General features: G+C 48.7%; 1 protein-coding gene and 1 pseudogene across 2 annotated transcripts; one reads left to right on the forward strand and one right to left on the reverse strand.

Moving 5' to 3' along the window:
* Window positions 1-869: 869 nt before the first annotated feature.
* On the reverse strand, window positions 870-15,826 carry LOC144606301 (cytochrome P450 2D26-like; annotated as a pseudogene). The gene is made up of 9 exons (XR_013548935.1): window positions 14,737-15,826; window positions 10,268-10,436; window positions 8,610-8,755; window positions 6,766-6,926; window positions 4,763-4,936; window positions 3,899-4,040; window positions 2,982-3,169; window positions 2,717-2,858; window positions 870-1,524 (listed from the first exon to the last, which is right to left on the reverse strand). The product of XR_013548935.1 is annotated as a cytochrome P450 2D26-like (transcript).
* Window positions 15,827-19,065: 3,239 nt separating this feature from the next.
* On the forward strand, window positions 19,066-25,928 carry LOC144606302 (uncharacterized). Its single transcript, XM_078422267.1, has 5 exons — window positions 19,066-19,850; window positions 23,156-23,297; window positions 24,019-24,206; window positions 24,331-24,472; window positions 25,457-25,928. The coding sequence occupies exons 1-5, from the start codon at window positions 19,098-19,100 to the stop codon at window positions 25,636-25,638; spliced, it is 1,407 nt and encodes a 468-aa protein (XP_078278393.1). The 5' UTR covers window positions 19,066-19,097; the 3' UTR covers window positions 25,639-25,928.
* The last annotated feature ends 160 nt before the right edge of the window (window positions 25,929-26,088 follow it).

Here is a 26,088-nt window from a genome sequence, read left to right on the forward strand (position 1 = left end):
GAGGGTTGTGGATGGAAGGAGGGGTGGGGGAGTGGGGGAAGAGGAAGTGGTGGAGGAGAGGCATCCCTATGGGGGAGAGGTGGTGAGGGGGAGAGGTGGGGAGGGGGGATAGGGTGGAGGGGAGTGGGGGAGGAGAGGGTGCTGCACCAATACAGGAGTGGTTTGGTCCCAACGGGTCCACTTGGTCTAGTTAACATCTAAATTTTAGTCAAATGCTAAAATACTTGATGGTCAGCCCAGTGCTGAAAGAGCACATTTTATGTTGACTTAAAGTGAGCAGAATGAGCATTTGCTTAACATTGATAAAGGCTGGGGGTTTCTGTGAGAGATTAGGCAGGGTAGGTTAAGGCAGGATAACATTGGGACTCTAGACTGTGGTGGTACTCATTTCCGTTCAGTCAGTGTGACTCTGCCAGTGCCTCTCCCGGGTCACTAACCACTCTTGCCCTCACCCCACAGGTCACCGTGTGTGTTTGGGGGAGCGGCTGGCAAAGACGGAGCTCTTCATCTTCTTCACATCCTTGCTCCAACACTTCGCCTTCTTTCTCCCGGAAAACGAGCCTCTCGGGAGTCTTCGTCTGTACCCTACTATATCGGAGTTCGTTACATGAAAGTGTGTTGCTGAACCTGTTGCCGATGCATTTGTATTCTCCGAATCAGGACGTATTCCAGTTGAAATTTTCATTCAACACTTTTGAAAGCTTGTACCTGCAAAATGACGATCCTTCTAATTACCGGAGCACTAAACAAGCTGTAAAATGTTTGGTCACTCGTTTGCATTAGGAGAGAAGTACACTTGGATCAGATCATTATGGTCACTGTTGGTGTTGGTTCAGTGGCCGGTGGGGGCCACAATGTTTATTTCAGATTAAATGTGGACTTTGCACATCCTCCAGGCAGTGTAGACAAGGCCAGGAACACATTCTTCACCTCTGTTTGAAATGAGATTAATTCTGGCTGGAGGTGCCATCTGACCACATCATCAATTGCACGACGGTTGCACATTCTTTATTTTATATTTTTATTTAAAAAATACAAGATTACAACCAGCCATTGTGCCATTAGGCTAACACACACCTGAATAACACGACGTGCAAATTAACATGACATTGAGAATAATTGGTCAAATTTAACGATTTAATTCTAGACACTGTGATAGGTTTGGTATCAGGGTGTGTTTGGGGTCAGGGTGACAGGGGAGGTGGAAGAAGGTTCTCAATTTAGGTGGGGAAGTGGGTCACATCAAGAGTGCACTGGAACCTAAAGTGGGCACTGTACACAGTGTCCCTAATGGCGATATCTGAGTTGGTGGTGCTGCACCAATCTGAGATGTCCCCACATCTTATCTGGTTTTAACACAGAGACGATAGGGGGGTGGACAGAGGGTAATTCCGTATTTAGCTTCCCTGAAGTTTGGCCGTGGCTCGTTTTCCGGGAGAAAGAAGGTGAAGTGTTGGAGCAAGGATGTGAAGAAGATGAAGAGTTCCGTCTTTGCCAGCTGCTCCCCCAAACACACACGGTGACCTGTGGGGTGAGGGCAAGAGTGGTTAGTGACCCGGGAGAGGCACTGGCAGAGTCACACTGACTGAACGGAAATGAGTACCATCACAGTCTAGAGTCCCAATGTTATCCTGCCTTAACCTACCCTGCCTAATCTCTCACAGAAGCACTGCACTCCCAACCTTTATCAATGTTAAGCAAATGCTCATTCTGCTCACTTTATGTCAACATAAAATGTGCTCTTTCAGCACTGGGCTGACCATCAAGTATTTTAGCATTTGACTAAAATTTAGATGTTAACTAGACCAAGTGGACCCGTTGGGACCAAACCACTCCTGTATTGGTGCAGCACCCTCTCCTCCCCCACTCCCCTCCACCCTATCTCCCCTCCAACCTATCCCCCCTCCACACCTCTGCCCCTCACCACCTTTCCCCCCCTAGGGATGCCTCTCCTCCACCACTTCCTCTTCCCCCACCCCTCCTTCCATCCACAACCCTCCTCCAATCCTCCCCCTCCCTTCCCCCCCCCCCCTCCACCCCCGGGAGCAACCCATGGTTGTCGTACCAACCCACCTCCCGGCCCGGGCGGCTGCCATTGGTGGAGTGGGGATGGGGGAGGGGAGGAGAGTCCTGTCCTGTCCCGTCCCGGTGCGGGGATATTCAGTGGTAGACGGCGGTGGCTCTCCCACTGTTGCTCACCTGCTGGACTTGGCGGCATGGGTAGGGGCTGAGCCGGCCGGGGAGAAAAGGGGAGACGGGTACGCCGAGGGCAGGCCCAGCACCAGGCCCAGGTGGCCAGGCCCTGATCAACGGGCCCCAACTGCGCAGGCGCGTACGTGTTTGTTCTGCGCATGCGCGGATGCGGTGGCCATCTTACGTGAGTACCAGATCAACGGAGCCCCGACTGCGCGTGCGCGTTTTTTTAAACCTTAAAATGTGAATAACTTAAAAAATATAACACCGATTTCAATGAAATTTCTTCCATAGGACCACGGGTCAACGGGAGCCTAGAATTGTTGGACTATCTTGTACCGTTTTGGCTGTAGTTCAGGAACAAGTGAACAAACGAGAGTATTAGTTTATAGATGAACTAAACTTTATAAATCCAGGAGGAAGCCCCCCCACTCCCATCACACAGTGCAGAAGATGGAGCTGGATATCCATGATCACAGTTACCTCTTTTAATACATTCAATAATCTATAAATTCTACATTACCTGCAGAGAATGGGATGAAAGCTTCCGGCTTCACAAACATCCTGTCCGAATTCAGGAAATGTCCCGGATTAAATTCACGTGGAGTCAACCAAACATCTTCATCATACAAGGCAGAGGTAATGTTTGGAAAGATTGTTGTCCCCTAAAAGTCATTGAAGGAGAGACAAATTAGTCAGCAACAGGACCTGAGAACAATTGGAGTTGTTGGTCTGTGCCTCTACTGCACAGAGGGAGTCGAACATTCAAGATTAGCTCTAGATCGTACCTTGGGAATGGTGTAACCCATGACCTCGGTGTCTCTGTATGTTTCATGAGGCAGTGAAATTGGAACAATATTCCCTAAGCGTTGGGTTTCGTGGATAACTGCGTTAGTGAATGGCATTTCCTCACGGTCTTCCAACTTCGGCTTCCTCCCATTCCCAATGACTCTGTCAATCTCCTCATGGACTTGGGCTGCAGGAACAAAGCAAGAACTCATTTTGAGTTTCAGTTCACCAAAGATACTGGTGTTTTCATTGTCACTCCCTCAAAATGTCCCCAAAAGCATTCCTGGTAAAATAAATTCTGGTATTATAGTGACTACCTCAACCTATGACCTACAGCAGCCAATTTATGCAGAATAAGATCAAACAAATGTCATTGGGATGCAAATTTAAATAATGGGTTTTCATGGACTTAAGGTTTCAAGACCTGGTGTTGATAATTGAATCATTGCAATCAGTGATTTCGGCACAAAATGAACTGCAATACTGGAGGCAGCACAGTAACGCAATGGAAGAGCTGCTGCCTCACACCGCCAGCGATCCAGGTTTGATCCTGACTGTGGGTGCTGTCTCTCCGGTGTTTGTATCTTCTCCCTGTGACCGTGTGCGTTTTCTCTGGGTGCTTCGGTTTCTTGCCACATTTCAAAGATGTGCAGCTTTGATTGGCTTCTGTAAAATTGTCCCAAAATTTAAAGGATGCGAAAGTGGGATGACATGTAACTTGTGTGAACAGGTGATCAATGGTCAGTGGAGACTCTGTGGACTGAAGGGCCTGTTATCTTTAAACTCTAGGCTATTTGCAGATACCTTCCGTAATACCCTTCTGCTTCCTCTTTTAATACTTTTGCACTGCTCCTCCATATCTTGCATCAACACAAGAGCATTCCTGATAATGTGGCAGAGAAATTGTTACACTTACACTGTACATCAGGTTGGAGCACCATGAAGAGCAAGGCCCAGTTTAGGGTGGTGGAGGTGGTCTCTGTACCTGCAGCAAAAAGGCTCAATAATGTTCCTACCATCTTGGACTCCAGAAAACTTGTGTTGGGGATGTGTTTCGTCTATGATGCAAATAAGAGAATCATTGTTAAGATTTTAAATCAAAGGTAGATCATCGGAAGGGTGCTAAAGTCAGTCATCTTGCGTTAAAAGTGCCCTGAAATGGTAAAATGCACTGGTGAGATGACAACTGAAGATGAACATCCAATTCTGGCCAGAACACTCAGGGAAGTGGTGAAGGTCCTGGGAAAAAAATCCTATGGGGCTTCAGCCACAAGATTAGACAGCTCACATCTTGAGGAAATTTGAGAGGAGACTTGAAGAAGGTCCTTGGGATCAGGATTAGTTAACACTGGGTACTGGGAGGGAAGAGAATCAGGCCACAGCAGAGAGAAATTGATGCATTATGGTCCAAATGCATGGAAATTGGACCAGAAGAGATTGTACAATGGTCAACGTGGACTGTTTCTCTGCTATAAACTCCATGATGAATCTCTGAAAGTGAACATGCAAATGGACAAAGTATTTCAGAAGGTAAAGACATAGCAAGAGGATTTGAGTACAACGAGAGATGTTTTGCTCCATTATATAGGGCCCAGGTGAGACTGCACCTGGGATATTGTTTCTGGCCTCACAATCTAAGGAAGTACAGGTAAACACTACCTAGTGTAGGGCACTGCAATTACCGTCCCTTCCCCACCATGGAGGCACCAACATGGGAAAGGATGGGAAACACGACCGCATAAAGCACTGTGCCTAGAATACCCCAGTAATCCTCACCTACCTTCTCCTGTTGTGTAAAGAAAGCATCAATGAAGTCCCTGGGATCATCTGGATCCCATGATTCTTTGTGCCTTGTGACTATTGTTTGTAAAAATTGAGTGAGTTTATTTTGATTTTCGAATATTTTCTGCTGTGGGCCCGGGAGGTGTCGAATAAAGGGCAAGGCATTCGTCATCTGAAACAAAGACAGGATTTGAAATTAAATACATTTTTCTCAATCCTTTGAGATTTCCTAAAATAATGAACAAAAAGTTAGTTTTCACTGTCATGCAGTGAGGGAGGATGTAACGGAACGTGTGGGTTTATTATAGTCAGTTCTGCCGCATGGGACAGGCCGTGCCCTGTGGTGTCCTCTCTGCCCGGCCGTCACTGGTGGCTGTGGGATGTCCCGGTGAGTCGCTGCCTTTCTTTAACCAAAAATAATTTAATCAATAATTTACAATAATATTTACAGTAATGAAATAAATCAAAACAAAACCCACGACAAATCTTTGGAATAAACTACTATACAACTATATCGCCATCCTTATTGAGGATACATTCCACCCCTCGCAGTGCCCAGCGGGCCCGGAAATCCCCCAGCGTGCCCGTGGACGGCATGTAGTCCCTTTCTAAAACCACTGGGGTGCGGACGTAACCCAGGACAAGGGGCAGGCAGCCGGCTCGGGCAGAGCCCTCTTCCGCCTGGCGCCGTGACTGCCTTGGACTGTCTCGTCCGGGTGGTAACAACGGATCAAATCGGTTTCTATACCCTGCTGGGAACGTTGAACAAGGGAAGTTGGGAGCAGTGTCCAGTATCAAGAGGTTTCACCAAAACTGTTCGAGACACCAGGGAGAATCGAGTGGCCGTTGGGTTGGATGTGCAGCGATGTCTCAATGTGGGACGGGTTGTCCGGTAGCAGGGCCGGTCCAGTCATGATCCATGGCAGAGCCTACGTTGGCAGCTGCCATTGCCAGTGACTGAGCCCCTGGCTCCAGCAGAGGTGCTACTGAACTAAGGTAACCGAGTCACCAAATATTGAGATAGTTGGTGCGCCATTAAAATCAAACACAACTTGAGACCCTGCATCAGGACTCGGTCAAAGAGCCCTCCTTCGCTCTCTATAGCTCAGACGTCCAGTTGTCCCACTCCAATTACTGGGGTGAATGTCTAATTGATCTGTTGTATTTCAGATCCCAATATCATGATATCATTGCTTGTCACAGGGTTGTCAGAATGACTACAATGCATTTCCGACCATCTTAACATTTTTGGACACGAGCAGATCACTGGATGGCAATCAGTCTTTAAGGTCTTATTAAGAGTCAGGCACTGGTCAGAACTCATTTGGAATATTGTGTGCAGTTTTGGGCCCCATATCTGAAGAAGGACCTGCTGGCTTCCATAGATTTCGACTTCCTTTCAAACATATTCCAAACTTCTGGACTCCCCCGACATATAAGATAATTATACATTAGAGGCAGGAAACATGTTCCCAATGTCGGGGGAGTCCAGAACAAGGGGCCACAGTTTAAGAATAAGGGGTAGGCCATTTAGAACGGAGATGAGGAAGAACTTTTTCAGTCAGAGAGTGGTGAAGGTGTGGAATTCTCTGCCTCAGAAGGCAGTGGAGGCCAGTTCGTTGGATGCTTTCAAGAGAGAGCTGGATAGAGCTCTTAAGGATAGCAGAGTGAGGGGGTATGGGGAGAAGGTAGGAACGGGGTACTGATTGAGAGTGATCAGCCATGATCGCATTGAATGGCGGTGCTGGCTCGAAGGGCTGAATGGCCTACTCCTGCACCTATTGTCTATTGTCTATAATATCAATCTCAACAGCTTCACGTAACTTGCATCCTCTGTTTATATCAGAACTGTCCAGTTCTGCCGCAAGTTACCTATCTACAATATTTACTCAGTTATTTTCTCTCTACTACCACCAGCTGGAATACATTTGAGACTGATCTATCGGCAGAGCACTACATTGCCCACAAGTGGTACATCGTCAAATGAACAACTTGCCTTACCTGGCCCCAAAATCCACCTTCCAATACAAAGCTTTCTTCAAGTATGTGCAAAAATCCAAGGAACCATTCGTCATGATACTCAAAACGATCTCCGAAGATAATCGAACAGATAATATTTGAGTTTGCATATGTTAACGGGATGCGAGGATCAAAAGGGCTACCTGAACGGATGTGTGGAGCAAAAGGGTGGTAATAAATTAGACTTTTTTCCAAAGTTAAGATCATACAAACACCAGCTCTCACCAGCCCTCTTTAATGTGTACATGAATGATTTATCTGAACAGCTTAGAGGCTGTAAAACTGGATGTATGATTGGTAACACCCTGGTAAACCATCTTATGTATGCCGATGATCTGGCGGTTTTTTCTCCTAGCAGTGCTGGGTTTCAGCAGATGTTGAATATATGCTCTGAGTATGGTGTCCAATTTGACGTGAAATACAATGCTAAAAAGAGCGTTGTCATGATTTGTAAAGTAAAAGGGGACAAAGATCTAGTCTTCCCATCATTTTACCTGTCAGGGCAGGTTCTATCTGTCTGCTGTAAAGCTAAGTATCTGGGACATGTCATCACAGATCAAATGTCTGATGATGAGGACATGTATAGACAGCGCCGCATGTTGTATGCACAAGCTAACATGTTGGTTAGGAAATTCCACTGGTGCTCAGGAAATGTCAAGATAAACCTGTTTAGAGCGTACTGTACTCCTCTTTACACTGCTCCTTTGTGGATAAAGTTTAATAAGTCAAGCATCCATAAACTTAAGGTTGCCTATAATGACTGCATGTGCATATTGCTTAGAAAGCCAAGGTGGTGCAGTGCAAGTGAACTGTTTTGTAGTGCAGGAGTCAATACGTTTCATGCCCTGTTGAGGAATCTCATGTTTAAATTTATATGCCGATTGAATGGTTCTCAGAATTCCATCATTGTGCTGCTGGTAAATCCTGGTTTCAGTGCCGTGAGATACCTGTCACCTATGTGGAAACATTGGGATTGTTGCCTTGTCTAATTTAATTTAATTTTATATGTATATACTGTGTACTGTATGTGTATTCTAATGGACCATGAGTCTGCTTAATAAAATTTAATAATAATAATAATAATAGAAATTGTGAAGAAATAGACTGCAGTGAATTGTGAAATTAACTGCAGGAAAGAAATCTAATGGGATGTTGACTTTCATTGCGAGAGGATTTGAGTTTAGGAGCAAGCAGGTCCCACTGCCTTGGTGAGGGCTCTGGTGAGACCACACCTGGTGTATTGTGTGTACTTACCAGGTCTCCTAATTTGAGGAAGGACATTTTTACTATTGAGGGAGTGCAGCATAGGTTCACCAGGTTAATTCCAGGGATGGCGGGACTGACATATGATGAAAGAATGGGTCGACTGGGCTTGTATTCACTGGAATTTAGAAGGATGAGAGAGGATCGTGTAGAAACATAACATTCTTAAGTGATTGGACAGGCTAGATGCAGGGGAAAATGGCTCCTGTGTTGGGGGAGTCCAGAACCAGGGGTCACAGTTTAAGAATAAAGGGTAGGCCATTTAGGACTGAGATGAGGAAAATCTTTTTCACCCAGAGTTGTGAATCTGTGGAATTTTCTCCCACAATATGCCAATTCACTGGATGTTTTCAAGAGAGCGTTAGATTTAGCTCTGAGGGCTAACAGAATCAAGGGATATGGGGGGAAAGCAGGAACGGGGTACTGATTTTGGATGATCAGGCATGGTCATATTGATGATGATAGCTCAAAGGGCCAAATGGCTTACTCCTGCACCTATTTTCTACGTTACTAAGTAGTGCAACAATAAAAATAAGGCAATGGCTTCCACAGGATTAACTCACCTTGTTCACCTTCAAATGCCTGGTTTAAAAATCCAGCCTCTTCCACAATTCAAGAGACTTCTTTCCAAGCCCAAAATTTTTCAGCGTCAAAAGTGCAAATTTTCTCTGCGCTTTCCACCAGTCACCATACTTTGCTAGAACAATACCTGCATGGAGGTAGCAGGAATATAGTTACATTCATAGACAGACACACAATGCTGGAGCATCTCAGTGGGTCAGGCAGCATCCCTACAGAACATGAGAATGTTGTTTCATTCATGTTGGTTTCAGCCCGTCCCTAGAATTGAGCCTGTGGAAATTGGAGTAATAATGCCTGCCCTCTTTGTGGTGGGGGTTAGTCACAGTATTCCTACAATCCTCTTTCTCATAGCATATAATTGTGTTAATATTCTGCTCCATGAGACAGGATTAAGCAATCTATAGGATTTTCAGTGACAAAAAGATTTGAGAAAATGTGGATAGGAATGTGGCACTGATCGACCTGTTGGGTCCCAAAGGGTGTGCATTGGCAATTCCACCTCAAAATCCCCCCTGGACCTGAGATGTAGCCCAGGCTGATCTGTAAGGTAGGGGAGATAATTGTTGGCCCCCTGACAAAGATTTTTAAATCTTTACAGTCCATACGAGAGGTGCCATATGACTGGGTGACAGCAAATGTGGTTTCTTTATTCCAAAGTATTAAGCCAAGTAATTACAGCCAGTGAGTCTCACAGCGGTGGTAGAGAAGTTATTGGGGGGAAAACTATGATGGACAAGATTAGTTTAGTTTAGTTTAGTTTATTGTCACGTCTCACAAGATACAGTGAAAAACTTTTGTTGCGTGCTAACCAGTCAGCGGAAAGACAATACATCGGCAATTGACTAATGTTGTAACCTATTATTGGGAGCTCTGGCTATAAGATGTCCCAGGACTTAGTTGACCTGGGAGATGGAGTCAGAACGACAATAGGGAAATTTAGGCCGGATCTCCAGGGGCTGCACCTCATCCATTCACCAGAATTTAGAAGAATGAGAGGGGATCTTATAGAAACATATAAATTTCTTAAGTGGTTGGACATGCTAGATGCAAGAAAAATGTTCCTAATGGTGGGGGAGTACAGAACCAGGGGTCACAATTTAAAAATAAGGGGTAGGCCATTTATGACTGAGATGAGGAAAAACCTTTTTTACCCAGAGAGTTGTGAATCGGTGGAATTATCTGCCACAGAAAGCAATGGATGTTTTCAAGAGTGAGTTAGATTTAGCTCTTAGGGCCAACGGAATCATGGGATATGGGGAAAAAGCGGGAACGGGGTACTGATTTTGGATGATATGATTTTCAGTGATCATATTGAATGACGGTGCTGGCTCGAAGGGCCTAATGGCCTACTCCTGCACCTATTTTACATGTTTCTATCCAGTGGACCTGCATTCCAAGTATCAGGCTTATCCAGGATTCCCCATCAGCATTCCCCATCCACCACCATGTAAGTAATGTTTCCCCTTCCCATGGAGGCTGCACCTGTCCTTTCAAGGTGCTCTGGCAGGCGTGTATCCCGGGGCACTCAGATGGCCAGGTTGAGAGGATGCATTCATCATGCCGACAGTTGAATCTGACAATTCCTGGTCCCTCTGAGCCTGGTGCCCAGCACTGTCTCTGGAGCGCACTTCACACTCACCTTCTCCAATCTGCTTAAAGATCTTTTCATATATTGGGAGAACTGGCCGGTCTGCAAAATCTTCAGATTTCTTCACCAGCGCCTCTTTCAGGGCCTTGTAGCCACTCAACACCACCACGTTTGTCCACCCAAAGTCTAAGCTCATCACATCGCCGTACTGCTTCCGCAGCTTAAAGTGGAGGAGACGGGAGAAAGCACGAGGCTGTCGTTGTAACTCGCTCACGGAGGCCAAATGCAACATTGAACAAAGACAGAACAGTCGCAAAGTTCTCACTAGTGCACTAGTTTATTCTGTGCCCATGCTGCCATTAGCGCTGGGATGCCGGGAGCAATGAGGTGAATTACTCGTGCTATTGTTTCCCCGGCTGTTATACTTACTTATCCAGTCACGGATGGACAGATGCCGAGCCGCCCCACAAAAGCCTGGCTACACAGCTGAAACACGGGGAGCATACAAGGGATAAACGCAAATGCAGGCCACAATGCGACCTCATTGCCGATAGATACCCTTCTGTATTAATCCTCGTTTCGACACTGATTTCATCTGGGGACTTCTCCACTCCCTCATCTGAGACAGAGTAACACACTTTTTGTGCAGAATCCAACGTGGTGGAATAACTCAGTGGGGCGGGCAGCATCTGTGGAGAGAGTGGACAGGTGATGTTTCGTGTCGGGACCCTTCTTCAGACTGATTGTAGTGGGGGGGGGGGGGGGGGGGGGGGAGGAAAGCTGGATAAGAGGTGAAAGGGTGTCAAAGCCAGGCAAGTGATAGGTGGATACAGGTGAATGGGGTTGATTTGCTGATGAATAGTAAGTGACAAAAGTTAGCAATGGAAAGGGTCTATTCCACTTTCTCACCAACCCACACACCCAAATCCCTCCATCTGCCTTTACTCCTCTTGACACTCTTTTGTTTCTTTCTCATATCTAGCTTTGTCATTTACTCCACCCATCAGACCCGCTGAGTTACTCCAGCACTTTGTGCTTTGCTCCAGTTTCCAACATCTACAGTTCCTTGTGTTTCCGTGTCATACAGTACAGGCTGGGTATTTCGCGTTCCCTTTAATTGTCTCCCGTCCCGAGCAGCGGACTAGATTAAATCTATGCACCACCCCAAGAATGCTGAAACTGCCAAAAGACAATTTCTTGAAATTAATCTGGAGTCAGGTAGAGGTTTATACCAGACCTAGATATTAAAGCTCGGTGAGTAACGGGATGTTACCATCCGTGCAGTAAGATGGTCCAGATTAAAATGAAGAGCTTCAGAAAGTGTAAATACAATTTCGTTTAGTTTAGAGACACAGCATGGAAACGTGCCCTCCTATTCATGCCGACCGTTCACACTAATTCTATGTGATTCCACTTTCTCTGAACCACACCCGATACACTAGGGGCAATTTACAGAGTCCAATTATCCTGCAAAACTGCAAGTCATCGGAGAGTGGGAGGAAACTGGAACACCCGGAGGAAACCAATGCCGTGGTTGGGAGTCTGCGCCACCTCAAACTTGTTATGTTTAACATGCAAGCGAATAATGCAACAACATGATTGTCACAGTTTCACAGCCCACCGTTCATTTATCAGGAGTTTTGCAATTGGATCATCTCCATGGCACTATCAAAGCTACTTTTGAGGAACTCTATCAATGCCCGAATTTACTGATTTAAGTTTACTTTTGTTGGCGATATTACAGGGCTTAAACACTGGTTAAACGGGGTAGCACACCATTTCACTGAACAGTTGTAATTTTCTTTAATTAATAGACAGTAGACCATAGGTGCAGGAGGAGGCCATTCGACCCTTCGAGCCAGCACCGCCATTCAATGTGATTATGGCTGATCATTCTCAATCAGTACCCCGTTCCTGCCTCCGCTGTCCTTAACAGCTCTATCTAGCTCTCTCTTGAATGCATTCAGAGAATTGGCCTCCACTGCCTTCTGAGGCAGAGAATTCCACAGATTGACAACTCTCGGACTGAAAAAGCTTTTCCTCATCTCTGTTCTAAATGACCTACCCCTTATTCTTAAACTGTGGCCCTTTGTTCTGGACCCCCCCACCACCACTCAGAATGTTCATGAAAGAAACCTCATGTACATTTTATAATCACCACAATTATCTCCTTATGCCATTTAACCTCAGTACAATGACAAAGTAATGTTAACAGCCAAGGTTTGGAATTCTAAGTGAAGCCTTTGTATTGCACAACAAATCCTGTTATCTTAAACCAAAAACACTAGAGGAACAAGATGGACCACTCCGTTGAAATCGTCTATACTGAAGTGTAGTTAGTACACAAAGGGGCGGAACGGCCGCCATTTTAGTAAGCAAACCTCGCAGTTGGCTGTGCCTCTCGCAGTGTAATCAGTGTTGTGGGGATCAGTATGTGTGATGAAAACAATAAAATGCAGAATATATCTCATCTATCAACTCACATTTTGTTGTTATTTTTACTTTTAAATGTTTCCCCATTGCTTAATTTCTCTGAATTTATTATTTCTAACTGTTTCTGCCCATTTCCCTCCCATCCTTCCTCCCCAGCCCCCTCTGTTGTGCAGTTTTCATTGTATTGTTCGAACACACACTCTGCAGAAATTTAACTTCATATATATATATATATATATATGTATATGAGACCTTTGGGTCTCGACCCGAAACGTCACCCATTCCCTCTCTCCAAGATGCGGCCTGACCTGCTGAGTTACTCCAGCATTTTGTCATACCTTCGATTTGTACCAGCATCTGCGGTTGTTTTCCTACACTGTATATACAGTTTAAGAATAAGGGGTAGGCTATTTAGGACTAAGATGAGGAAAAACCTTTCCACCCAGAGAGTTGTGAATCTGTGGAATTCTCTGCTTAAGAAGGCAGTGGGCGCCAATTCACTGGATGTTTTCAAGAGAGTGTTCGATGTCGCTCTTACGGTATCAAGGGATATGGGGAAAAAGCAGGAACGGAATACTGATTTTTTATGATCAGCGATGATCATATTGAACGGCGGTGCCGGCTCGAAGGGCAGAATGACCTATTCCTGCACCTATCTTTCTATGACGGGGGGGGGGGGGGGGGGGCAGTTGGAGAGCAGGAGCGGCTCGGGTTGTACTGTTGGACAACCATAATCCTAGCTCGGACACGGAACTCGCCTCTTGCTTTACCACCCACTTGTCTTCTTGTTATTCTGTTTTCCACTAATGATTTTTTTCCCGCAGTTTTCTTTCTTTTAGAATTGGTATATGTATCTTGTGTATGTTTTTTTTATTTTATGTTTGTCTGAGTCTATGTGTCTGTGAGGCTACTACACACTAGAGTTATCGTTGTACCTGTGATGCTGCTACACACGAGACTTATCGTTGTACCTGTGATGCTGCTACACACTAGACTTATCGTTGTACCTGTGATGCTGCTACACACTACACTTATCGTTGTACCTGTGATGCTGCTACACACTAGACTTATCGTTGTACCTGCGCCTCACCACAATGACAAAAACCCCGACCCGACTGGAAACAAACTGCGATACGCAGTCTCAATCTTAGTCGATTTAATGACCGGCCGCTGAACTTTCAGTCCTTTCCCCTCAGCGATCCAAACACTCAAAGTTTTTTTTAATATTCACTACATTTCGAAACATTTAGAAGCTATTAAATTGTTCAAGGTTTTTAAAAAAAACAGATGTTAGGAACCAAAACACTTAAACGTACATGAAAACACAGAAATATTTTTTAATTAAAAAAAAAAATTAACTCCAGATTATTTACGTGCCACACACAATTGTTCTCCTTTGAAATGTGAGGCAGTTCATGGTGTTTAAAATGATTTCACCGCTGCGGGTCACTATGTGGAGTTTAGCCACAGAGCAGAGGCTGGGAAGCGGTGTTAAACTGATACACGGGGGGAACTGCAGGTGCTGGAATCTCGAGTAAATAACAAAGTGCTGGAGTAACTCAGAGGTCAGACAACATCCGTGGAGGGGAGAGATGGGGACTTTCCTTCCAGTGTTGGTCAATGCCCAGCGCTGGATGTTGGGGCAGCGGTAGAATTGCTGCCTTGCAGCGCCAGAGACCCGGGTTCGATCCCGACGATGGGTGCCCTTCTGTTCATAGTTTATACATTCTCCCCGTGACCTGCGTGGGTTTTCTCTTCGGTTTCCTCCCACACTCCAAAGACGGACAGGTTTGTAAGCTTGGTATGTGTAAATTGTCCGTAGTGAGTGTAGGATAGTGTTAATGTGCAGGGATCGCTCCAGACCGAGTCGGCCACTTCCTCCCCTCCCTCTCTCCCTCTCTCCCTCTCTCCCTCTCTCCCTCTCTCCCTCCCTCCCCCCTCCCTCCCTCTCCCTCCCTCTCCCTCCCTCCCTCCCTCCCTCCCTCCCTCCCTCTCCCTCCCTCTCCCTCCCTCCCTCCCTCTCCCTCCCTCTCCCTCTCCCTCTCCCTCCCTCTCCCTCTCCCTCTCTCTCCACTCGCCGTCTTTACCTTTGCGAATGAGAGGTGCGGGTTGTTCAGATCCACTTGCAGCAGGTTGCCGAGGAAAGGCAGAGCCCGGGGCCCGGGAGGGTAGTTGCCACACTTCTTCCTCCTCTTCATCAAGTCAAAGACCAGGGCAAAGACGGTGCCGAACACGGCCAGCACCGGGAACACGCCAAACACCCTGAGCACCACCTCGGGGAGAGCCCACAACTCCATGTTCCCCGGAGACAACGAGCGGTAAACTAACTGTGCGCGGAGGGAGGCGAGGGGACTTCACTGGGAGACGCCCACTGACCCCTTAGCTCTCACGCACAACCATTCGTGGTCCTTACTCTTAACAATTCCTCCTTCGACTCCTCCCACTTCCAAGGCGTAACCATGGGCAGTCATATTGGCCCCAGCTATGTCTGCCTCTTTGGAGGGCACTTGAACAATCCCTGTTCCAGACGTACACTGGCCCCATCCCCGAACTCTATCTCCGTTACTTTGACAACTGCATCGGTGCTATCTCCTGCACCCATGCAGAACGCATGGACTTCATCAACTTCACTACTAATTTCCATCCTGCACTCAAATTCACTCTGACCATCTCCAAAGCCTCCCTTCTCTTTCTTGATCTCACCGTCTCCATCAGAGATCGACTATTGATTGATATCCATTTCTTAACCTACTGACTCCAACTATCTAGACTACACTTCTTCCCTCCCTGCCTCCAGCAAAGACTCTATCCCCTACTAGTTCATCCGTCTATGTCCTACCTGTGCTCAAAGTGAGGTGTCCCATACCAGGACATCTGAGATATCCTCATTTTCAGGGACCGGGGGTTTCCCTCTTCCATTATAGATGAGGCCCTCACATGGGTCACCTCGTTATTCTGCAGTTCCGTTCTTGCCCCCCTTCCCCCAATCGCAACAGGGACAGAGTCCCCCTAGTCCTCACCTTTCACCCCTTCAGCTGTCTCATACGTCACATAATCCTCCGACATTATCGCCATCTCCAACGGGATTAAACCACTAGCCACATCTTCCCATCTCAACCTCTTTCCGCTTTCCGCAGAGACCGTTCCCTCCACAAATCCCTGAGATGCTGCAGATCATTCCTAGACATTCAATGCTTTAAAAAAAATATTGAGATACAGCGCGGAAACAGGCCCTTCGTCCCACCGAGTCCACACCCACCAGCAATGCTCGCACATTAACACCATCCAACACACATTAGGAACAATTTACTTAAATCAAGCCAATTAACCTACAAACCTGTAGGTCTTTTGACTGTGGGGGGGAACTGAAGATCTCAGGCAAAACCGTTGTGGTCACGGGTAGAATATACAAACACTGCACAAGCTGCACCCATAGTTAGGGTCGAGCCTGGGTCTCTGCTGCTGCAACGCTGTGAGGCAGCAACTACCGCTTCACCACCCTGCCAGCCTTTTAAGTCCATTACGCGGCTGATGTTTGTGGTCAGTGTTCGAGCAGATATTAAATCAACCACAACTTGCTCCATCCCTACAGAGCCCGTGGTCTGGTTGCCTGGGTCTGGTGTCCCAAGGGCACGGGTGGGTCTGACCAGGGTCTGGTAATCTTTTGTAGTCACAGCAAGAAAATTGGCTCTTCTGCCCAAGTCGTCCATGGCGACTGTTGTTTACCTGAGCGAGTCCCATTACTTGCACCTGCCCCATATCCCTCTAAACTGTTCCTATCTACAAACCCATCCAAATGACTTTTAGACTTTAGTGATACATCGCAGAAACAGGCCCTTTGGACCATCGAGTCTGCGCTGACCAACAAACTGTGCACCATGTACTAATGTATACCATACACTAGCATTTCCCTACACACAATTTACAGTTGTACCAAAGCCAATTAACCTACAAACATGTGCGCCTTTGGAGTGTGGGAGGAAACCAGAGCATCTGGAGAAAGCCCAGGTCTCTGGTGCTGTAAAGCAGCAATTCTACCGCTGCGCCACCATGTCGCCCTAGTATTAGTGTAAGTGAGTGGATAGGGTGGAGTGGTGTGCTGAAGAGCCTATTTTTGTTTATATGTCTCAATGATCATCTCCAAAGCCTACATCACTAATTATATTTTATATTTTCATACGGCACAAATGGAGGGCTTTGGCCCATTGACTATGTGGAAGGCTCCAAATCAATCCCATTCCATTCCACCACATTATTCTGTAAACAACTCTCCCACTACCCCTTCTGCGTGGAATTTGCACGTTGGCCCTGTGACCGCGTGTTATATAAGCATTGCATTTTGGGGAATTGCCAAAAGCCAATTTTTCTCTAAGTCAGAAAAGTTATTTTGCTATCGTAACCAATATCGTATTGCTCTACATACATAGAAGCATAGAACAGTCCCTTCAGCCCACATTATCCATGCTGAACATGATGCCAAGATGAACGAAGCTGAGGGCCTTATAGAGGTTTATGAAAACATGAGGGTCACAGGTAATGAATGGTCTTTATCCCAGGGAAGGAAAGCCGAAAACTAAAAGGGTTTTCATTGGGGGGCGAGATTGAAAGGGGACCTAGAGGGCACGCTTTTCACACAGAGGGTGGTGGCCATGTGGAACAAGCTGCCAGAGGAAGCTGTGGAAGTGGATACACTTTCAATGTTTAAAATACACAGGGCGGCACAGTGGCACAGAGATTGCGCAGCGGTAGTGTTGCTGCTTTGTAACGCCAGAGACCCGTGTTGTCTGTATGGAGTTTGTACATTCTCCCCGTGGCCACGAGGGGTTTCCCCGGCTGCTCTGGTGGGCCAGGCAACATCTCTGGAGAACATGGATAGTTGCTGTTTCAGGTCGAGACTGAAGAAGGGTCTCGTCCCTTGGAGATCACGTGGTGGGCGTCAGGTGCAGTGCATTGAACTGGTAGAAGAGCAAGAATACCACTGCTTCATGTGGAAGCACTGTTTGGACTCTTGGCTGGCGGGGCAGGGGTGAGGTAGTGCAGACCACAAGCTATGGAGTGGGAGTCAGTGGAGAGTAAACCAGAGCATCACAGAGGTAAGTGTGCCTATGGAATGCTGAAAGCGGAGGGGAAAGGAAGGGAGGAATTGTGAGCGGATTGTGTTGAAATAAGATTAATGTGGAAAATGTCAGAAAAGTTGAAGAATTGTTCAAGGTGAAAGCTGGAAGCAGAAGCAAAACAGTCACATGTAGGGACATACGGATTAGCGGGGGGGTCTCGAACCCTCAGTTGGGCTAACGAGTCACGAGATGCGGGAGCGCGAGGTATAGTTGTGTCTGGCGCCCAGCTGGAGAGATGAGATTAGATTGTATTGGCTAGTTAAGTAGTGTGTGTCCAAAGTAAGCAGTTGCAGTTTGTTACGGTTACCTACGAATAGAGACCTTTGAACAATAACGCTCGTTTTGGACTCACTACATTGGTGACCCGAACGCGAAAAACACGCAGAATGTCGCAAGTGGGAGCGAGCGCGGGTGAGGTTCACCTACTGCCGTTCTGGGCCCATCAGCCGCACCTGTGGTTTGTACAGGCGGAGTCGCAGTTCCATATTAAAAAGGTGGATAGTGAACTGGAGAAGTTCCACCACCTCGTGAGCTGTCTGCAGGCGGAGGTGGCGGCGAGGGTCAGTCAATATCTGACCAGTCCACCCCAAACGGAGCAGTACGTGGGGCTCAAGAGGCTCCTACTGAAGAAATTCGGCTGGAGCCAGAACCAGCGGGCTCTGAGGCTGCTCCATCTACCAGCGCTGGGGCAGCGGCTGCCGTCCGAGTTGATGACGGAAATGCTGACCTTGGTGGGCGACCATCAGCCGTGCATGATGTTCGAGGCGGCATTTCGAGAGAAGCTACCCCAGGACGTCAGGCTGGTGTTGGCCGACGTCTCGTTTGACGACCCGGAAACGTTTGCCGAGAAAGCCGACGTGCTCGTCAGGGAGCGGCACACCCGGGACGACTCGGTCAATCGTGTCTCGAGGCCCAGCGGCAGTCGGGGGAGCGGCCGGGAGAGCGACGGCTCGGCCGCTATTTCACAGTCTGCCAGGCAAGAGGGGGCTGCAGAACATGTTTATTGGTCGCGGGCACAACCAGCACGGCAGAATAAAAGCGGCTGGTGTTTCTTCCATCGGCGGCGGGGCAGTGACGCCCGAAGTTGCAGAGCCCCGTGTACGTTTCCGGGAAATGCCTGGGCCAATCGAACGTAGAGGCAGTTTCGATTGGCCGTAATTGCCGCCTCTACGTGACGGACCAAGAGACCGGGATCGTGTTTCTGGTGGATACGGGAGCGGTTGTGAGTATTGTGCCTCCCTACGGCTGTGAAGTTCAAGCGGGGGGGGGGGAAGGGGCCGCCCCTTATTGCAGTGAACGGTAGCGCCATCCGCACTTACGGTAAGAGGACTATGTCCCTGTCCTTTGGGTCTAGGACCTACCGTTGGAATTTCATCGTGGCGGATGTGGGCCAGGCCATTTTGGGTGCAGACTTCCTATGGGCGTTTTCGTTGGTCGTAGACGTCCACGGTAGCGGCCTGCAGCCCTCGGCCGACGTAAGGCCCCGAAGTACGGGGCCTGCGGCCCCTCCAAGCGCCGCCCCACCCAGTTCAGCGATCCAGGCCATCACGGCCCCCGGTCAGTTCGATGCGGTCCTAGCGGAGTTCCCGCAGCTCCTCGTTCAGCGGTTCGATGCACCTTCCGAGAAGCATGGGGTGGTGCATTTCATTCCGACGGAGGGCCCGCCGGTTTTTGCCCGGGCACGGTGCCTCCCACCCGAAAAGCTGGCCATGGCTCGAGAGGAGTTCTTGAGCTTGGAGAGGCTGGGAATTGTGCGGCCTTCAAGTAGTCCGTGGGCCTCACCCTTGCACATGGTTTCCAAAGCATCTGGGGGGTGGAGACCATGTGGGGATTTCCGACGACTTAACGCGGCAACACGGCCGGACCGCTACCCGATTCCGCACATACAGGACTTCTCAGCTAGCCTGGAGGGGGCTACAATTTTTTCGAAGATCGATCTGGTGCGGGGGTATCATCAGATCCCGGTCCATCCACCGGACATCCCAAAGACGGCTACCATTACTCCGTTCGGATTGTTTGAGTGGTTGCGCATGCCTTTCGGCCTTAAAAACGCAGCTCAGGCATCTCAGCGTCTCATGGACCGGGTGGGTCGAGGTTTGCCGTTCGTGTTTATTTACCTCGATGACATTTTGATTGCCAGCCGTTCGGTCCAGGAGCACTTAGTCCACCTCCGCACTATATTCCAGAGGCTGCAGGACCACGGCCTGATTCTGCACCCGGACAAATGCCAATTCGGCCTGTCGGTGGTAGATTTTTTGGGTCACCGGGTTACATCTGCCGGAGCCACCCCTTTGCCAGCTAAGGTGGAGGCGGTCCGCTCTTTTCCACGTCCTACTACCATCAAGGGATTGCAGGAATTCGTGGGCATGGTGAACTTTTATCACCGGTTCGTGCCTGCAGCAGCTCGGGTCATGCGCCCCCTTTTTCTATGCCTCGCGGGTAACCCCGCCGAGTTGGTATGGTCCGCATCTGCAGAGACGGCTTTTGTCGCGGTCAAACAGGCCCTCGCCAACGCCACCATGCTGGTGCACCCGCGCTCCTCCGCCCCCACGGCGCTGATGGTGGACGCCTCAGACGTGGCGGTGGGTTGGTTTTGGAGCAGCAGGTCGAAGGTCAATGGCAGCCCCTGGCGTTTTTCAGCCGGCAGCTCTCGCGAGCCGAGCTCAAATATAGTGCGTTTGATAGGGAGCTCCTGGCCCTCTATTTAGCAGTCCGCCACTTCCGCTATTTTTTGGAAGGCCGTTCTTTCGTGGCCTACACGGATCACAAACCTCTGACATTCGCTTTTGGTAAGGTTTCTGATCCGTGGTCAGCTCGCCAGCAGCGGCACCTCACCCTAATTTCGGAGTTTACCACCGATGTCCGTCATATTGCGGGTAGGCTCAATACGGTTGCTGATGCCCTGTCCCGGCTGGCTATTCCCTCCGTTGCCGTGGTAGGCGGACAGGTGGATTTCCAGGAGCTAGCGGAGGCTCAGCGCTTGGAAAAAACGGCTGAGGTGTACGCCTCCACAGCCTCGGGACTGCGTTTGGAGCAGGTGACGTATGGCCCCACAGGTACCAAGTTGTGGTGTGACGTTTCCCTTCCACGCCCTCACCCGGTGGTGCCTGCCGCCCTGCGGCGTAAGGTATTTGAGGCCATTCACGGCCTGGCACATCCGTCCATCAGGGCGACTTCGGCCATGGTGGCCGCCCAGTTTGTCTGACACGGCCTGTGGAAGCAGGTGGCGGCCTGGGCACGGGCCTGTATTCCGTGCCAAACCTCCAAAGTTCATCGCCATGTCCAGCCCCCATACCAGAGATTCGAGGTTCCCCCAGTCCGTTTTTTCCACATCCACGTGGATTTGGTGGGTCCATTGCCTTATTCCAGGGGTTATACTCATCTCCTGACGGTGGTGGATCGGTTTACACGTTGGCCGGAGGCGCTCCTATTGTCGGACACCTCGGCGGCCTCCTGTGCACGGGCCCTGGCGTTGCATTGGGTGGCCCATTTCGGCGTACCGGCTATCATCACCACAGATCGGGGAGCCCAGTTCACCTCGTCCCACTGGGCTGCGCTGGCACAGTTGTATGGGTCTCGTTTACAGCAGACCACCGCCTACCATCCCCAATCCAACGGGATAGTTGAGCGCTTCCATCGGCAGCTGAAAGCTTCCCTCTGTGCCAGACTGACCGGCCACGATTGGGCTGACCAGCTGCCTTGGGTCCTCCTCGGCATTCGTACGGCCCCAAAGGCCGAGCTAGGCAAGTCCTCGGCCGAGCTCGTCTACGGTTCGCCCCTGCGGGTACCAGGTGACATCCTCCCTTCCGCCCCCGCCTTGCCGCCGCCCGTTACGCCCGTTGGGTTCCCTCCGGTCACGGGTGGGTTCTCTGGCTCCAGACCCGACCTCCTGGCACGGAAGCACGGTGGTCCACGTCCCGTTGGACTTGCGGGACTGTGATTTCGTGTTCCTGCGGAAAGATTCCCACCACCCCCCTCTTCAGCCGGTTTATCAGGGCCCGTTTCAGGTTCTTAAGAGAGGGGCTGTCACTTTTACTTTACAGGTGGGTAATCGCCAGGAGCTCGTTTCAGTATCCCGGCTCAAGCCGGCCCATTTGGACCAGGACCTCCCTGTGTCGGTGGCCCAGCCGCCGCGCAGGGGCTGGCCAATGGCCACCCCCCTGGTGCCGCCAGCGTCGCCTTGTTTGCCACCTCTCAGCCCCCCGCCGCCTATGGTTGGGCCCGGGCCCCCGTTCCCGATCAAGCGCTCTCCATCGCCTACGCCCTCTGCTTCCGTGGCCCCTCCATCGCCTCCGGCAGCGGCGGCCTCCCCACCTCCCGTCACTTTGGCGGTATTGGTTTCCCCCCTCCGTACGCGTTCCGGGAGGGAGGTCCGGGCACCCGCGAGGTATGGTTTCGAGGGTTCTGGGGGGGGTCATGTAGGGACATACGGATTAGCGGGGGGGTCTCGAACCCTCGGTTGGGCTAACGAGTCACGGGATGCGGGAGCGCGAGGTATAGTTGTGTCTGGCGCCAAACTCAAGAGATTAGATTAGATTATGTAAGCAGTTAAGTAGTGGTGTCCAAAGTAGGTGCGCAGTTTTGTTACGGTTTTGCTACGAATAAAGACCTTTGAATAATAACGCTCGTTTTGGACTCACTACAATGCTTTCTTTACACAACAGGAGAAGGTAGGTGAGGATTACTGGGGTATTCTAGGCACAGTGCTTTATGTGGTTGTGTTTCCCATCCTTTCCCATGTCGCTGCCTCCTTGGTGGGGAAGGGACGGTAATTGCAGTGCCCTACACTAGGTAGTGTTTACCTGTACCTCCTTAGGTTGTGAGGCCAGAAACAATATCCCAGTTGCAGTCTCACCTGGGCCCTATATAATGGAGCAAAACATCTCTCATTGTATTCAAATCCTCTTGCTATGTCTTTACCTTCTGAACTACTTTGTCTATTTGCATGTTCACTTTCAGAGATTCATCATGGAGATTATAGCCGAGAAACAGTCCACGTTGACCATTGTACAATCTCTTCTGGTCCAATTTCCATGCATTTGGTCCATTATGCATCCATTTCTCTCTGCTTTTGCCTGATTCTCTTCCCTCCCAGTACACAGTGTTAAGTAATCCTAATCCCAAGGACCTTCCTCAAGTCTCCTCTCAAATTTCCTCAAGATCTGAGTTGTCTAATCTTGTGGCTGAAGCCCCATAGGATTTTTTTCCCAGGACCTTCACATCTTCCCTGAGTGTTCTGGCCAGAATTGGATGTTCATATTCAGTTGTCATCTTACGAGTGCATTATACCATTTCAAGGCACTTTTAACGCCAGATGACTGACTTTAGCACCCTTCCAATGATCTACCTTTGATTCTACTCCTTAACTCTTCTCTTATTTGCATCATAGATGAAACACATCCCCAACACAAGTTTTCTGGAGTCCAAGCTGGTAGGGACATTATGGAGCCTTTTTGCTGCAGGTACAGAGACCAGCTCCACCACCCTAAACTGGGCCTTGCTCTTCATGGAGCTCCATCCTGATGTACAGTGTAAGTGTAACAATGTCTCTGCCACATTATCAGGGATGCTCTTGTGTTGATGCAAGATATGGAGGAGAAGTGCAAAGGTTTTTAAAGAGGAAGAAGGAGGGTATTAGGAAAGGTATCTGCAAGTAGCCTAGAGATAACAGGCCCTTCAGTCCACCGGGTCTCCACTGACCATCGATCACGTTTTCACACAAGTTACATGTCATCCCACTTTCGCATCCTATACACTTCGGACAATTTTACAGAAGCCAATCAAAGCTGCACATCTTTGAAATGTGGGAGGAAACCGAAGCACCCAGAGAAAACCCACACGGTCACAGGGAGAAGATACAAACTCCAGAGAGACAGCACCCACAGTCAGGATCAAACCTGGATCGCTGGCGGTGTGAGGCAGCAGCTCTTCCATTGCGCTACTGTGCTGCCTCCAGTATTGCAGTTCATTTTGTGCCTAAATCACTGATTGCAATGATTCAATTATCAACACCAGGTCTTGAAACCTTAAGTCCATGAAAACCTATTATTTCAATTTGCATCCCAATGACATTTGTTTGATCTTATTCTGCATAAATTGGCTGCTGTAGGTCATAGGTTAAGATAGTCACTATAATACCAGAATTTATTTTACCAGGAATGCTTTTGGGGACATTTTGAGGGAGTGACAATGAAAACACCAGTGTCTTTGGTGAACTGAAACTCAAAATGAGTTCTTGCTTTGTTCCTGCAGCCCAGGTCCATGAGGAGATTGACAGAGTCATTGGGAATGGGAGGACGCCGAAGTTGGAAGACCGTGAGGAAATGCCATTCACTAACACAGTTATCCACGAAACCCAACGCTTAGGAAATATTGTTCCAATTTCCCTGCCTCATGAAACATACAGAGACACCGAGGTCATGGGTTACACCATTCCCAAGGTACGATCTAGAGCTAGCCTTGAATGTTCGACTCCCTCTGTGCAGTAGAGGCACAGACCAACAACTCCCCATTGTTCTCCGGTCCTGTTGCTGACTAATTTCTCTCTCCTTAAATGACTTTTAGGGAACAACAATCTTTCCAAACATTACCTCAGCCTTGTATGATGAAGATGTTTGGTTGACTCCACGTGAATTTAATCCGGGACACTTCCTGAATTCGGACAGGATGTTTGTGAAGCCGGAAGCTTTCATCCCATTCTCTGCAGGTAATGTAGGATTTATAGATTATTGAATGTATTAAAAGAGGTAACTGTGATCATGGATATCCAGCTCCATCTTCTGCACTGTGTGATGGGAGTGGGGGAGCTTCCTCCTGGATTTATAAAGTTCAGTTCATCTATAAACTAAAACTCTCGTTTGTTCACTTGTTCCTGAACTACAGCCAAAACGGTACAAGACAGTCCGACAATTCTAGGCTCCCGTTGACCCGTGGTCCTATGGAAGAAATTTCATTGAAATCGGTGTTATATTTTAAAAGTTATTCACATTTTAAGGTTTAAAAAGCCGCGCATGCGCTGTCGGGGCTCCGTTGATCTGGTACTCACGTAAGATGGCCACCGCATCCGCGCATGCGCAGAACAAACACGTACGCGCCTGCGCAGTTGGGGCCCGTTGATCAGGGCCTGGCCACCTGGGCCTGGCGCTGGGCCTGGCGCTGGGCCTGCCCTCGGCGCACCCGGGGGTGGATGGTTGCTCCCGGGGGTGGAGGGGGGGAGGATTGGAGGAGGGTTGTGGATGGAAGGAGGGGTGGGGGAGTGGGGGAAGAGGAAGTGGTGGAGGAGAGGGATCCCTATGGGGGAGAGGTGGTGAGGGGGAGAGGTGGGGAGGGGGGATAGGGTGGAGGGGAGTGGGGGAGGAGAGGGTGCTGCACCAATACAGGAGTGGTTTGGTCCCAATGGGTCCACTTAGTCTAGTTAACATCTAAATTTTAGTCAAATGCTAAAATACTTGATGGTCAGCCCAGTGCTGAAAGAGCACATTTTATGTTGACTTAAAGTGAGCAGAATGAGCATTTGCTTAACATTGATAAAGGCTGGGAGTGCAGTGTTTCTGTGAGAGATTAGGCAGGGTAGGTTAAGGCAGGATAACATTGGGACTCTAGACTGTGATGGTACTCATTTCCGTTCAGTCAGTGTGACTCTGCCAGTGCCTCTCCCAGGTCACTAACCACTCTTGCCCTCACCCCACAGGTCACCGTGTGTGTTTGGGGGAGCAGCTGGCAAAGACGGAGCTCTTCAACTTCTTCACATCCTTGCTCCAACACTTCACCTTCTTTCTCCCGGAAAACGAGCCACGGCCGAACTTCAGGGAAGCTAAATACGGAATTACCCTCTGTCCACCCCCCTATCGTCTCTGTGTTAAAACCAGATGAGAAGTTGATGACATCTCAGTTTGGTGCTGCACCACCAACTCAGATATCGCCATTAGGGACACTGTGTACAGTGCCCACTTTAGGTTCCAGTGCACTCATGATGTGACCCATTTCCCCACCTAAATTGAGAACCTTCTTCCACCTCCCCTGTCACCCTGACCTCAAACACACCCTGATACCAAACCTATCACAGTGTCTAGAATTAAATCGTTAAATTTGACCAATTATTCTCAATGTCATGTTAATTTGCACGTCATGTTATTCAGGTGTGTGTTAGCCTAATGGCACAATGGGAGTTGTAATCTTGTATTTTTTTTAAATAAAAATATAAAATAAAGAATGTGCAACCGTCGTGCAATTGATGATGTGGTCAGATGGCACCTCCAGCCAGAATTAATCTGGTTTCAAACAGAGGTGAAGAATGTGTTCCTGGCCTTGTCTACACTGCCT

Source organism: Rhinoraja longicauda, chromosome 26 (assembly GCF_053455715.1).
Source record: "Rhinoraja longicauda isolate Sanriku21f chromosome 26, sRhiLon1.1, whole genome shotgun sequence".
Taxonomy (NCBI): Eukaryota; Metazoa; Chordata; class Chondrichthyes; order Rajiformes; family Arhynchobatidae; genus Rhinoraja; species Rhinoraja longicauda.

Coding starts and splice junctions, on each gene's coding strand:
- LOC144606302 (XM_078422267.1), top strand. CDS start 19,098: ATGTCCCTGTCCTTTGGGTCTAGGACCTACCGTTGGAATTTCATCGTG. Junction 23,298..24,018: donor GCTCCATCCTGATGTACAGT/GTAAGTGTAACA, acceptor TTGTTCCTGCAG/CCCAGGTCCATGAGGAGATT. Junction 24,473..25,456: donor TTTCATCCCATTCTCTGCAG/GTAATGTAGGAT, acceptor CTCACCCCACAG/GTCACCGTGTGTGTTTGGGG.